The sequence below is a fragment of the Anolis sagrei genome, chromosome 1, assembly GCF_037176765.1.
Source record: "Anolis sagrei isolate rAnoSag1 chromosome 1, rAnoSag1.mat, whole genome shotgun sequence".
Classification (NCBI taxonomy): domain Eukaryota; kingdom Metazoa; phylum Chordata; class Lepidosauria; order Squamata; family Dactyloidae; genus Anolis; species Anolis sagrei.
In genome coordinates, this window is record NC_090021.1 from 168,486,875 (window position 1) to 168,501,506 (window position 14,632).

Consider the following 14,632-nt stretch of genomic DNA (forward strand, 5'->3'; position numbering starts at 1 on the left):
ACCAGCCCCTTGGTTTACTGAGGAGCTGGCAGCGATGAAGCGAAGGAAGAGGGTTCTAGAGAGCGTGTGGCGAGCGGACCCAAGCGAGTCAAACCGAACACGGTTTGTGTCCTTTTTGAGGGCATATGCCGCGGCAATAAAAGCCGCAAAGAAAATTTTCTTTGCGGCCACTATTGCGTCTGCAAAAAACCGTCCGGCGGAGTTGTTCCGGGTTGTCAGAGGTCTTTTAACTCCCCCCATGGGTGGGAGCCCTGACAACTCGGCAGCGCGCTGCGAAGCATTTGCTCGGTTCTTTGCAGACAAAGTCGCTTTGATCCGTTCTGGGCTGGACGCCACATTAGATGCAGTCTCTGTGGATGTGACTCAAGCACCTGCTTGTCAGTGTTTGTTGGATTCTTTTCAGCTTGTGAAACCCGAGGATGTGGACAAGATACTCGGAGGAATGAGACCCACCACGTCCATCCTAGACCCCTGCCCATCCTGGCTTCTTAAGGAGGCCAGAGGGGGATTGGCCGAGTGGGTAACGGTGGTGGTTAATGCCTCCCTTCGGGAAGGCAAGATTCCAGCGAGCCTAAAACAGGCTGTTATAAAGCCACTGTTGAAGAAACCATCACTTGACCCCACTAAATTGGACAACTTTCGGCCTGTTTCCAATCTTCCCTTTTTGGGCAAAGTCATGGAAAGCGTGGTGGCCTCACAACTCCAGGTATTCTTGGGAGACACGGATTATCTGGATCCGGCACAGTCTGGTTTCAGACCGGGACATGGTACCGAGACGGTCTTGGTCGCCTTAGTGGATGATCTGCGCCGGGAGCTAGACAGGGGGAGTGTGTCCCTGTTGGTGCTCCTGGACCTCTCAGCGGCCTTCGATACCGTCGACCACGGTATTCTTCTGGGACGCCTTGCAGAGATGGGTCTTGGGGGCACTGCTCTGCAGTGGCTCCGGTCATTTCTGGAGGGTCGCACTCAGAAGGTGTTGCTGGGGGACTCCTGTTCAGCGCCACAGCCGTTGACCTGTGGCGTTCCTCAGGGTTCCATCTTGTCCCCCATGCTGTTTAACATCTACATGAAGCCGCTGGGTGAGATCATCCGGAGTTTCGGGGTGCGGTGTCATCTGTACGCAGATGATGTCCAACTCTGTCACTCCTTTCCACCTGCTACTAAGGAGGCCGTCGAAGTCCTGAACCGGTGCCTGGCCGCTGTAATGGTCTGGATGAGGGCGAACAAACTGAAATTAAATCCAGACAAGACAGAGGTACTCCTGGTCAGTCGCAAGGCCGAACAGGGTATAGGGTTACAGCCTGTGCTGGACGGGGTCGCACTCCCCTTGAAGGCGCAGGTTCGCAGCTTGGGTGTGACCCTGGACTCATCGCTGAGCCTGGAGCCCCAGGTTTCAGCGGTGACCAGGGGAGCATTTGCACAGCTTCGGCTCGTGCGCCAGCTGCGCCCGTATCTTGGGAAGTCTGACTTGGCCACGGTGGTACACGCTTTGGTCACATCCCGCCTCGACTACTGCAACGCTCTCTACGTGGGGCTGCCCTTGAAGACGGCCCGGAAGCTTCAGCTAGTTCAGCGCGCGGCAGCCATGTTGTTAACGGGGGCTGGACGCAGAGAGCATACAACGCCTCTGCTGTCCCAGCTCCACTGGCTGCCGATTTGCTACCGGGCCCAATTTAAGGTGCTGGTGTTATCCTACAAAGCCCTAAACGGTTCCGGCCCAAAATACCTTGCTGACCGCATCTCGGCCTACGAGCCCACGAGGGCCTTGAGATCATCTGGGGAGGCCCTTCTCTCGGTCCCGCCTGCCTCACAGGCACGTCTGGCGGGGACGAGGGAGCGGGCCTTCTCGGTGGTGGCCCCCCGGCTGTGGAACACTCTCCCTGCTGAAGTTAGACAGGCGCCCTCCTTGATGGCCTTTCGTAGGGGGCTAAAAACATGGCTCTTTGAACAGGCCTTCAATTGAGTGTAGTTAAATTGACAATGGAATGAACTAGGACTACGAATTTCGGCTATGACCCCAGGACTTGACGAAGCGGATTTTTAGTATAAGTATATGTTATGTTGTATCCGTCTGGTTTGTATTGTCTTTATTTACTGTACATTGTCTTCTTGTTGTTGTTGTTCACCGCCCCGAGTCGCCTCCGGGCTGAGAGGGGCGGTCAATAAATGCAAGAAATAAATAATAAAATAATAAATAATTCTGGTCTCAAGTATTTCAGAGAAATACTTATAAATTATTCCATAGTCAACCCTTCAGGGGAGGAAAACCCTGAATGTTTCTAGGGAGAAGCAAGGTTTCCTTGTACACCTAGCAGGTGAGGGTTACTGCTGTAAAGGTAAAGGTTTTCCCCTGACATTGGGTCCAGTCGTGTCCAAATCTGGGGGTTGGTGCTCATCTCAATTTCTTTGCAGGCGTAGTCTGTAGACACCTCCAAGGTCATGGCTGGCATGACTGCATGGAGCGCTGTTACCTTCCTACCGGAATGGTACCTATTGATCTACTCACATTTGCATGTTTCAAACTGCTAGGTTGGCAGAAGCTGGGGCTGACAGCGGAAGCTCACACCACTCCCCACATTTCAACCTGCGACCTTTCAGTCAACAAGCTGAGCAGCTCAGCGGTTTAACCCACTGTGCCTCCGGGGGCTCTTGCTGTACTGCTGTACTTTATCTAAAACCAAGATGAGTGGAATAGTGACAATGTCAGTCACCAACCACCCCCCATTAATGCCTACGAACCAGCTGATGTGAGTGGTGGTTGGTGATTCAGATCATCACTGAAGAGAGCAAAGCACCAGGCATTGACCTCGAGGGGTGGGTGGGTGTGCAGCAAGCCCATTATAATCAAATATGTGGATGCCATCCCCACAAATATGGAAAGCTAACTGTAGCATGCCAATCATTTGCAAGCCAATTCGCATACTGAATCCAATTGACAGACTAATAAAAAAAAAGGAAAGGAATCTGTTGCTTACTGGCCTGCAGTGTTCTATAATAGGATGACTCTTCTTGTGGGGTTTGCAATGTTGCCCGGTAAAAAAGCAAGTTTGGCAAAGGTCAAAGTTTAAGCATTTCAGACAACGAAACCTGTCCAGTAGACAACAACAAAGATCAAATTTAGCAATCAAAATTTAACAGAAAGGAAAAAAAAACATCCATTCACCCACAGGCAGTATTAGCACCAGAGTTTTAATATTTTATATTGTTTGCTATCATTTTTAACAGAATTTTATTATTGTTTTACTTGTTATAATTGTTGAGGCACTGAATTGCTGCCAAGTCGTAAACTGCTCTGAGTCACCTCTGGACTGAAAGGAGCGGTATAGAAATATGGTAAATGAATAAATAAGCTGAATAAAGTGAAAGCAGTCCTATGTTCCTCCCTTGACAACAGACTAGAATTCCTGGAACAATTGAACTGCTAGCTTTGTGGATGACATTAGTTAAATTATGATCCTATAAATGATTTTCAACCTGTGGGTCCCCAGATGTTTTGGACTTCAGCTCCCAGAAATCCTAACAGTTGGTAAACTGGCTGGAATTCCTGGGAGTTGTAGGCCTAAACACCTGGAGACCCATACGTTGAGAACCACTACCGTAAACCCATGATTAAAAGAAAACCATTAACCAGTGTTTGCGTGTGTGTGCATCAAGTTTTACAGACATGTGAGAATCCTGTGAATTTCATAGGATTTTCGTAGACAAGATGAACTCAGGTATGGTTTGCCATTGCTTCCCTCTGAAAGCATCTGGTTTTACTTGGCGGCCCTACATTCAAATTCTCAGCTTAAAAACTAGCTAACCCCTGATCCAATGAGTTATATACTGATTTGATTAATATGTCTGACAACGAATTTCCTTCTGTCCAAATCTGTAGAATTCTGAGAAGACCAGGAGATCTGACCTGATCCTTCTCAATCACATTTTCATAAATCAAAGTAATCAGATGCCGACTCACACTATGGTAAGTTCGGAGTTTACAAGGCCGCCCTGAGTCCCCCTTTGGGGGGGGGGGGAGAAGGGTGGGGTAGAAATGCATTAAATAAATAAATAAATAAATAAATAAATAAATAGGTATCTGAATAATTTAGGAGCAGAGCTTGGAAAGTTACTTTTTGAAGTATGAGTTCAACCCAACCAGCACAGTCAGAGATTTGAGGAGTTGTAATAGAAGAAGGTAAACAAAATTAACAAATTACAGCTAGGATGTATCGTGATCACCACTTCTGATTTTGCTTTTGCTTTAGCCTTTAAAGATGTATATGCCTTGATTCATCTTATGTTTCCATCTTGCACTCTACAGGCAGTCCCCAAGTTATGAACAAGGTAGGTTCTGTAGATTTGTTCTTAAGTTGAATTTGTATGAGTTGGAACAGGAACATTTAAAAAATGTAACTCCAATGAAACACACATACACAGAGTTTTGGACAGCATAGGGAAGGGCTAACACCCCTATGGTGTTTGTTTTCCTGTGTGTGCCCCTGTTCAAAAGACTTCCCGTCACTTTCCATTTCTGTGAAAATGGGATTTTGAAAATTTTGGCTTGTTGTGCAAAAAGAATTGGTGATAAAGTTTCGGTGGAGACACCCTTTCCTTATGATACCTCTTCCAGGAGTGAATTTCCTTTCCACACCCTCGTTCTTAACTATGAGTCATCCATTACTTGGATGTTTCAACTTGGGGACTACATGTGCAGGGACCATCTACACTACGCACGTATTACTTTAACAAACTTGAGAGTTTGTTATAGATACATGAGACTCCCAAACGTTATGATAGAAAAAGAAGAAGAAGAAGAAGAAGAAGAAGAAGAAGAGCTTTATTTTTCTACCCCGTCTACATCTCCCTGAAGGGACTTGGGGCGGCTTACATGGGGCCAAGCCCAGGCAAAATACAATTAAAAGTAAAACAATAACAAATTAAAATAGCATAAAACATTATCATCATAATAAACAAGCATCAAACAAAAACAAGCTAATTTTGGAGGGGCGGAGAGGAGCCACTATGCAAATTGGTTAAAGGATAGGAGTTCAATAAGGTGGATAGAAACGTACAATAGCATAGGAAATATCATGGAAACAGGGCAATTAAACATGATCAGTTCAACTTAAACTTAAAAGTGTATATAGTGATGTAATATAGGAATTCAGATTCAGGTCATGATACAGATCAATTGCCATAGGAGTCGTCAGTCAGAAAAAGCACAGTGAAACATCCACGTCTTTAATTCCTTACGCAAAGTGGATAGGGAAGGGGCCAGCCTAATCTCACTGAGGAGGGAGTTCCAGAGACGAGAGGCCACCACTGAGAACGCCCTCTCTCTCGTCCCCACCAGCTGCCCCTGAGACGGGGGGTGGGAGCGAGAGAAGAGCATCCCTGGACGATCTTAGAGACCGTGTGGGCTTGTAGGGAAGGATGCGGTCCCCAAGTTCCTCTCGTGCTACACTTGCGAAGAAAAAACATAGCTTGGCAAAGTTATATTTTTGGATTATCACTTTCTGAACACTGTAGATATCACTGGTAACTTTTCCAAGTTCTGGTTAAAATATCATGATGGCAATCTCTTAGGGTCATGTACCAGGACTGTCATTTTTGGCCCCTTCCACACTGCCCTACATCCCAGGATCAGATTATCTGTTTATTCCAGATCATCTGGCAGTGTAGACATATAATCCAGAACAAAGCAGATAATCCGGGATCAGTTCCTGGGATATACAGCAGTGGAAACCCAGCCTTAGAGGCCCTCCAGATGTTCTTAGGCTGCCAATTCCAGTAGCATTCACTGGCATAGTCTATAAAGAAAAATGCTAGGAGTTGCAATCCACCACCATCTGGAAGCCTGTCAGATTCCTAACTTGTTTCACAAGCAGTTTGGAGAAAAAAGAGGTTCTTTCAACTTAGCATGTGGAGCTGAGCCACAGTATTGACCAGGGTCTTTAACCATTCCTGAAAGGGAAATAAAAGCAATGTTAGCACTCAAATTGTAATGCAATGCACCTGAGTCCAGTGATAGGAAACTGCTTGCAGACATTGCATTTGACCTTGTGGGTGACCATTTCTGTTGCCAACAACCTGTAGAGGGTGGGGAGCCAGAGGAGGATTGTGGGTTCAGACCAGAGCCAAGCCAAGAATCTCTCTTCCCCAACAGCCGAGTTCAGAACCTGAAAGGGAATTTCAGTTGTATCAAGACCTCTATTGCTCACAATCTCCACAAGACACAATGCAAAGCCTGGCAGATGTTTAGGATTGCTTTCTGGAGTAAAGAGTGGCCCACTGATTTCTCTACTATTATGGAGTGAAATTTTGAACTGCAAATATGTTAAGATTTTGTGACTTTTGAGCTGATTTCTATCACGGTTCTGTCTAATTCGGCTCAAGATAATGCAGATTCCTTATGCCAAAATGCAAATGATGCATCAGAAGCTGTTTTTGAGGAGACTGTGCATACAGCTAGACCTCTTCAATAAGTTTTTCAGATAAAATGGATGGGGATGGAGGAGAGGAAAGTGCCATTCTGCTCCTTCAGGCTCTGAGACCTGGATGGCAATGGGGATTGACCCCTGGGATTGCAGACCACGGTCCCAAAAGTCAGTTCTCACAGACCCACACCTGGAAGGATCCAGACCTTACATTAAGGTCTCGATCTTTCAAGGTGTCAGATTAATCTGGAGTAAACTGAGAAATCCCAGTTTGGACCATACGACTGTTATGATAATTGGAAACGGATATGTGATGTAATTGGAAATGGCTATGTGATGTGATTAGGAGCCCCTGGTGGTGCAGTGGGTTAAAGCACTGAGCTGCTGAGCTTGTTGACCGAAAGGTCACATGTTCGATTCCAGGGAGCGGTGTGAGCTTCCGCTGTCAGCCCTAGCTTCTGTCAACCTTGCAGTTCGAAAACATGCAAATGTGAGTAGATCAATAGGTACCGCTGCGGCAGGAAGGTGACAGCGCTCCATGCAGTCATGCCGGCCACATGACCTTGGAGGTGTCTATGGACAACGCCAACTCTTCAGCTTAGAAATGGAAATGAGCACCACACCCCAGAGTCAGACACGACTGGACTTAATGTCAGGAGACAACCTTTACCTTTACTATGTGATGTGATTATTTAACTAATGTTACTGTTTTTAATTTTTTTTTATATTCTTGGTTTTATATTATTGTCTATTGATATTGTGGCATCGAATTGCTGCCTATGTTAGCTGCTCTGAGTCCCCCCCTCCCCGGGGTGGGGTTGAGAAGGGCAGAGTAGAAATGCTGTAAATACATAAATAAATAAACACATGACCCATGATCTGTCGCGAATTATGAGCCTGTGTTGAAGAGCCCACAGAATACTTCTCTGGTTCCAACTGTACTTAGAGGACACATATGGTTCGGAGTCGGTACACCTCTGACATGCCACAGAGAAGACCTGCAACTGAATCCATATTTCTTGTTCTTATTACTTACTGGGAAGTGTTTCACTGACCCACTGCACCACATCATTCACAGAATTTTATTCATCTTGATTACTATTTATTTATTGCCCTTCCAAAAACAGTGTACTTTAAAAACAGTCTGCTAAATATAACTCAAATTGAGGGTCCATATTATACTTCCTTTCACTTACCCCACTGAAACAACTGTGTGTTGCATTTTCCACATGAGACATGTTATGGCCTTCTCCAACAACCACTGTGAGCTGTAGCAGGGGGGAAATACACCATTAGATTGTGTTTGCATATGGTGTGTGCCTTCTAGTTGCCTATTGGATTATGATGATGCCATAAATTTCATAGGGCTTTCTTAGGGAGGAAACTTTGTCATTTCCTTCCTCTGAAATATAGTCTACAGCACCTGATTTTTGTTGGTGGTTTCTTAACAGTCACCCAACCTGATAAATGACAACTACAAGCATAATGCTTATTCAAAAGGAATAAAAAAAGAGTAATGGGCAAATGTGAACGCAAATGTGTATCTGTGTGCTTATCAGAGGAAACAAGAAAAGTAATTTCAATAATAAACATAATATCCCCTAATATATGCCTTGAAACAGGAGGGGGGGGGCTTTGTGTTAATATAGCCCAATTAATAATAATAATAATAATAATAATCCTTTATTTGTACCCCGCTACCATCTCCCGAAGGACTCAGTGCGGCTTACAAGAGGCCGAGCCCAAATACAACAATAAAACAGCAGCAGCAACAACAACAGCACAATAACTCAAAAAGACAAAGCAATAACAATTAACAACACCCAATGACGCAATTAAAAACAATGGCTGGGCCAAATGTAATAAATAACATTAAAAGTGCTGGGCATGACAAGGTGGGGTGTTTGGAGGGGGATGGGCAAGCATGGATCTCTGATAAAGTGCGTTGGGACATAATGCTAGGAGTTTCCTTATTCTGGGAAGGCACACTGGAACAATCACGTTTTCAAGCTCCTCCTAAAGATTGCTAGCGATGGGGCCTGCCTGATGTCCTTAGGGAGAGAGTTCCAGAGTCAAGGGGCCACCACCGAGAAAGCCCTATCCCTCGTCCCCACCAATCGCTCTTGCGATTTGGGTGAAGATGTCACCATCCAGATGTTGTCAGACTTCAGCTTCCATCCCAGATGTTTTGGGCTACAAAATCCACTGTTCCTTACATTTTGGCAATGGCTAGATGGGACTGGGGCAATTGTTGGCCAACCCCCTCCCCCCCCCCCCCGAGAGGGTTTTAGAAGATATATCTTCCCTCCAATTCCTCATTATACAGGAACTGAATTACCTGGAGTAAATCTGTTAGCAGACTCCTCACACTGGTTCGGGTAATGTGAAGGCTGCTTCCAGAACCCCTTCCTGAACATGCTGCATAGAGCTGAAAGAGAGCTACCAATAGCAGATAATAGAAAGCAGACACTCCATAGAGTTCAGGAAATTATTTTCAACCCTGTTTTTGAGGCTAGTCATTTCAAACTTAATAAGGAAAGTAATTGTGACTCTAACACTCATGGGCAGAATCTGTTGGATCCACAGTTATAATAAAAACAGACTAATCCCCTTCTATAAGGGGCCAAAACCCTGGCAAATATTTTTCATTGTTCCATTCTTTTGTATTCCACACAGAGATTGAAGTGATTCTTATTTATCTCCTCACCAGCCACTTTTTACCTTCAACCACAGCCCAATAAAGTAGTTCATGCCAAGAGATGGGAACTAAGGAGTTTAATTGCAATTGAAGCAAGACCATAACACCATTGTATTGTCGAAGGCTTTCATGGCAAGAATCACTGGGTTGTTGTAGATTTTTTGGGCTGTATGGCCATGTTCTAGAAGCATTCTCTCCTGACGTTTCGCCTGCATCTATGGCAGGCATCCTCGGAGGTTTATTTTATTTATTTATTTATTTCATATATTTATACCCCGCCCTCCTCACCCCCGAGGGGGGACTCAGGGCGACCTCACAACAAGCACCGTACAATGCTATCACCCATCATAAACGATCAACAAATACATTAAAACACTAAAACAATTCATTAAAACAATTGATTAAACACACCAGTTAAAAACCAAATTCAAGTCTGGGTTAATTCAGTGTCGCAAGTTGCCTAAGTCTTCTTTCCACTTGCCACTATTCACCAGTTGAATGCCTGGTCCCAAAGCCAAATCTTCAGTTTTCTTCTAAAAGATAAAGGAGGTGGCCAATCTGATGTCCCTAGGGAGAGATTTCAATGGCTTCTCTGTGTAGTCTGACATGGTGGTTGTGAGAGTGGTCCAGCATTTTTGTGTTCTCAAATAAAATGCTCTGTCCAGGCTGGTTCATCAGGTGCTCTGCTATGGCTGACTTCTCTGGTTGAAGTAGTCTGCAGTGCCTTTCATGTTCCTTGATGCGTGTTTGGCCAATGCTGCTGCGTTTGGTGGTCTCTATGTAGACTTGTCCACAGCTGCATGGTACACGGTAGAGTCCTGCAGAGGTGAGAGGATCCCTCTTGTCATTTGCTGAACGTAGCATTTGTTGGATTTTCTTGGTGGGTCTGTAAGTGGTTTGTATGTTGTGTTTCCTCACCACACTCTCTCACAACCACCATGTCAGACTACACAGAGAAGCCATTGAAATCCACAAGCATGTGGACAATTTCAACAGAAAGGAAGAAACCATGAAAATGAACAAAATCTGGCTACCAGTATTAAAAAACTCAAAAATTACAACAGCAAAACAACAGAGGGGAAACAAACAGGCACATAAAATCACTCTCAACAAAAGATTCCCCCCAGGCACTTCCAAGCCATTGAATGCTAATCAAGGTGATCAGCTGAAACATTCACAGCTAGCCCCAGCAGACAAAAGTCCTTTGTCTCACCCTGGTCATTCCACAGATATATAAACCCATTTTTCCTACTTCCAACAGACCTCACTACCTCTGAGAATGCTTGCCATAGATGCAGGCGAAACGTCAGGAGAAAAATTGCCTCCAGAACATGGCCATATAGCCCGGAAAAACCTACAACAATCCAGTGATTCTGGCCATGAAAGCCTTCGACAATACAATTAATGTTATTGTTTTAAAGATATTGCACATTTATGGTTTTATCTCATTGTTATATTGATATTGCGGCATCGTATTGTTGGCAATGTTAGCCGCTCTGAGTCCCCGCACGGGGGTTGAGAAAGGCAGGATAGACATCTTGTAAATAAATAAATAAATAGAACATGACTATACAGCCCTTGGACTTATCACAGGACGCTAGTCTTTTTCTGTTGCTTTCCTGATGAGAATCAGCTTTTAAACAAATCAATGTTTAATGAACTCCTTTTGTAAAAGAAACACACCCCCAATAGTATCTCATCTGGAGAGTCACAGCTTAGGAGCAACATCATGGGATAAACCCAAAGCAAAGGCGTTGTTGTCCTGCTGTAATTGTGATTTGCCTCTTTTATGTGATAAGCACCTTACTACATGCCATGCCGAGATTTTCATGACTCTGTGAGGATTTGTACCTAGCTCTTTCCTATTGTGGTACTGACACTAAAACAGGGTTGGAGATCATGTATCCTCCAGATACTGTCTTCTACCTTCATATACCAAAACAGAGACTGCAACTTTCAGCATAATCCATGTTGGAGAGCATTGAAAGCTACACTCAACAGCATCTGAAATGTTGTGTGATTTACACTCCTGCTCTAACACCTACACAACAGTGCTGTCGTTGTTGATTATTCATGATGGTGACACAATTAGAGACAATCCATGATGGAGTCACTCAATTTTCACTTAATTCTGTGTTGGATTTTAGCTGTCATCTCCAACCTGCCCATCCACTTAACCAGCGTTCTACAAATCAATGCAGCAAAACAAAAGGCATTGGAAAGAGAAGCTGTTTTGTGCACCTGCTACTCCCAGGGTACTTCCAGCTCATTTGGTATGTGTCTGGCAAGATTGGACTTGTTCATAGAGGAAAAAATAATGAATGTCTATTTGTCAGCAATCTGTTGATAAGTATGTAGAAAAGGCACATCCTTTACCTCTGTATTTAGTAGGCAAGCTGTCTCCTGAAAGCGCAATCAGAGCAGCTGCAGCAGATCGCAGCTGGATAAAACCCACGCCATTTCTACAATGCGATAAGAATGACAAGAGTAAGGTCAACAACTGCCACATGAGCTCTAGCATGACAATGTCATATTATGTTTCCTTATCTGACTAATGCAAAATGTAAGTGCTGTGAGGTCCATCTCTGAGGACATAATAATATCTCTAGTGTGAAGAGCAGTGTGAATCAATGTACAAGCAAGCACATGTCTTTAGTTAGTACGAGGGTTGAGTGAAAAGTAATGCCTCCACCTTTGTTACTTGGGTTTAGATCGGAATATTTTAATAAATCAAATGCAGAAATAATCCTTAGAATGTGCTCTTTAACTACCACTATTCACTTTTCCACATAATCACCAGACAATTAGATACATTTCTGCCAACGATGAACAAGTTTTCTGAAGCCGTCATGGAAGAAGTCAACACTCTGTTTCCACAACCCATCGTGCACAGATCTTCCGATAGCCAAGCAAAGCAATAATGTGACCCACACGTTCTTGTGAAATGCTGATAAAGCTTGAAATTTCTCTCTGAGTTATATAACAATCATCCTGAATTAATCTGACAACCGTTTGCTTGTGAAACTCAGTGGTTGCTGTCACAGGATGCCCAACTCTTTGTTTGTCATGCAAGTCAAGTGTTCCCACCTCAAATGGTTTAACAAACTAAGAGACTACATGGATCTGGACTCCCTAACATTCCTACTTCAAGATCAATTGGTGAGACACAAGATGGATTGGTCATCCCTAAGAGAATACTTGAAGGAGCAAAACTTTAATTGGCTTCAGTAAAATGGAATAACAACGAGAAAGGAAACTGGATAATATATAGACGTGAGAACATAAAAGAGGAGAAGATGAAGTGTATCAGTCATTTTTAGGGCATCAGTCTTAAGAAACCACCTTTTCTGAATAGTTTCTCCTCATATCTTTCAATAGGACCTGGGTTAAGGCATTAGACTTAAGAAACCACGTTTTCTGGGATCGTTTGCCATTAACCATGCTTTCAATGAAGCTGAGTTAAGGCATTACACTTAAGAAACCACATTTTCTGGGGTTGTCTCCCCTAATATCCTTCAACAAGGCTTGCGTTAAGGTATCAGACTTAAGAAACAACCTTTTCTGGGATCGTTTGCCATCAACATGCTTTCAATGAAGCTGAGTCAAGGCACCCTTTGAAAACACTCATTTCATTAGGAGCCTCACCACCTGAAGGAGCATTAGCCATTCTTTTAAAAAAGATATAAATTACCTCCTCATTTTATGGTGGCTTTAGAAGATACCTCTACCCCACATTTGAATCTTGTGTCGTGTAAAAGACACGATCGGTGGCAGTTCCTTAAGTATGTAAAAACGCTTATTTATTGCTATTTGAGTCAAAAAGCAAGGCAAGTCATGCAGAGCTACAAACTGCAATGAGAATTTAGATCACCAGTGGACTGGAGAATGATTTGTCTCTCTCGCAACAGAAAAATTGAGGTCCAGCTTGGCTAAAAGACATGTCATGGCTTTCTTCTGTTCTGATTGGATCAACAGGCAGGGCTCACAGAGAAAAAACCCCATACAGGCATGTGGCTGCCTCTCCCCATGTAGCCGAATGAAACCAAAAGTAGCCATGGTTGGCAACCACGTAGTCCATTGCAACCAGAAAAAATTGAGGTGATGCCCATGCCATTATGGCCAGCCAAAAGAACCGAATCAGCTGGAGCCTGTTTTGAAAAACAAATCAGTGCACAGTCCTACTGCATACTAGTCTCTTTAGCTTCTTCATTCAAACCATAATTTCAGAAAACTAAATGTGCTCAGCACCAGAGTATGAAATTGCAAAACATAGAATTTTGCATTTAAATAACAGCAGCAATGCAATAAGTGACATCTCTGCAGCAATTATGAACTCCCCAAAAAAACGAAAATGGGGCTCAGATGAACACTTCTAAATCAGCAAAGGAATTGGATACTATTTTGTGTGGTGGTGGCATCTCACCTGTCATATGCAGCTGTCAGTAGTCTCAGTGTGAGTTCTGGGGCCTTGGGTTCTACCTGGCCCGGCTTGTCTGAGCTGGCTCTCTTGAAAAGCTCTGTGAGCCCCTCGAAGAGCTGCTCTGCTGGCAGAGGCTTCTGTTTCTCAGCCTGGCATGAGTGGCTTGGCAGGATGTAATCAACCAAGGAGACATTAATCAAATCAACTGTGGAAAATAAAGCAAGACATTCATTACATAGTCCCCACCGGAACAAAGGGTGATTTCTTATTTCAGGAAGATGTGATGCTAGTTTCCGAGTAACTTAACCCAGTTTTTGAAGAAAGGTACACCAGAAGTTCTGATGTTTTTTTGTTGTAGGATCCACTGTTGGATTTGTAGCTATTGGCATTACTCCCTTGGTATTTTTCTTCAATAGTGGTTGAGGGCAGGGCTTCTAAAACTTTTCCACCCGCGGCCCTTTTCAACCCGAGAAAGGTATATATGACCCTGGTATATCTATATAAATAAAAATGTAATGTTCGTTTGTGGGATTAACATAACGCAAAAACCACTGGACTAATTGACATCACATTTGGACACAAGACACCTCTCAGGCCAGTGAGTGACCATCGTGCATTAACACTGAAAAACACAGTAGAAGAGACTTATAAAGCCAAAAAATAAAAAAATACATTACAACACATGCATAAAACCACATATATACACATACATACAGGGCCGGCTGAACCCATTACGCAAAGTAAGCATTTGCAGTATGGTTGATTTTGCCCAGGGGCGCTCTTGAGGCGCTCTTGGGGGAAAATATACCTTGAAATATGCGAGTTGTAGTTACTGAGATGTATAGTTCACCTACAATCAAAGAGCATTCTGAACTCCACCAATGATGGAATTGAACCAAATATGGCACACAGAACTCCCATGACGAACAGAAAATATATATCAGTGATTAGTTGGGGGGGGGGGCGCCAAAATACTGTTTGCTTACCATTGAAAATCACCTAGGGCCGCCTCTGCATACATACATACACACACGAAACACATATACACAGACTGGGCCACAGCAGCATGTGGCAGGGGACGGCTAGTAGATATAT

At 43.9% G+C, this 14,632-nt stretch overlaps 1 protein-coding gene across 1 annotated transcript in view; it reads right to left on the reverse strand.

The window, feature by feature from the left end:
- DYTN (dystrotelin) overlaps positions 1-14,632 on the reverse strand; it is a 28,796-nt gene that overhangs the window by 12,272 nt on the left and 1,892 nt on the right. The window contains exons 3-8 of the mRNA XM_067463886.1: positions 13,541-13,742; positions 11,494-11,579; positions 8,758-8,858; positions 7,616-7,687; positions 5,998-6,161; positions 2,976-3,087 (exon numbers count right to left, since the gene is read on the reverse strand). Coding sequence (XP_067319987.1) covers positions 2,976-3,087; positions 5,998-6,161; positions 7,616-7,687; positions 8,758-8,858; positions 11,494-11,579; positions 13,541-13,742 — 737 coding nt within the window. The remainder of the gene's footprint in view (positions 1-2,975; positions 3,088-5,997; positions 6,162-7,615; positions 7,688-8,757; positions 8,859-11,493; positions 11,580-13,540; positions 13,743-14,632) is intronic.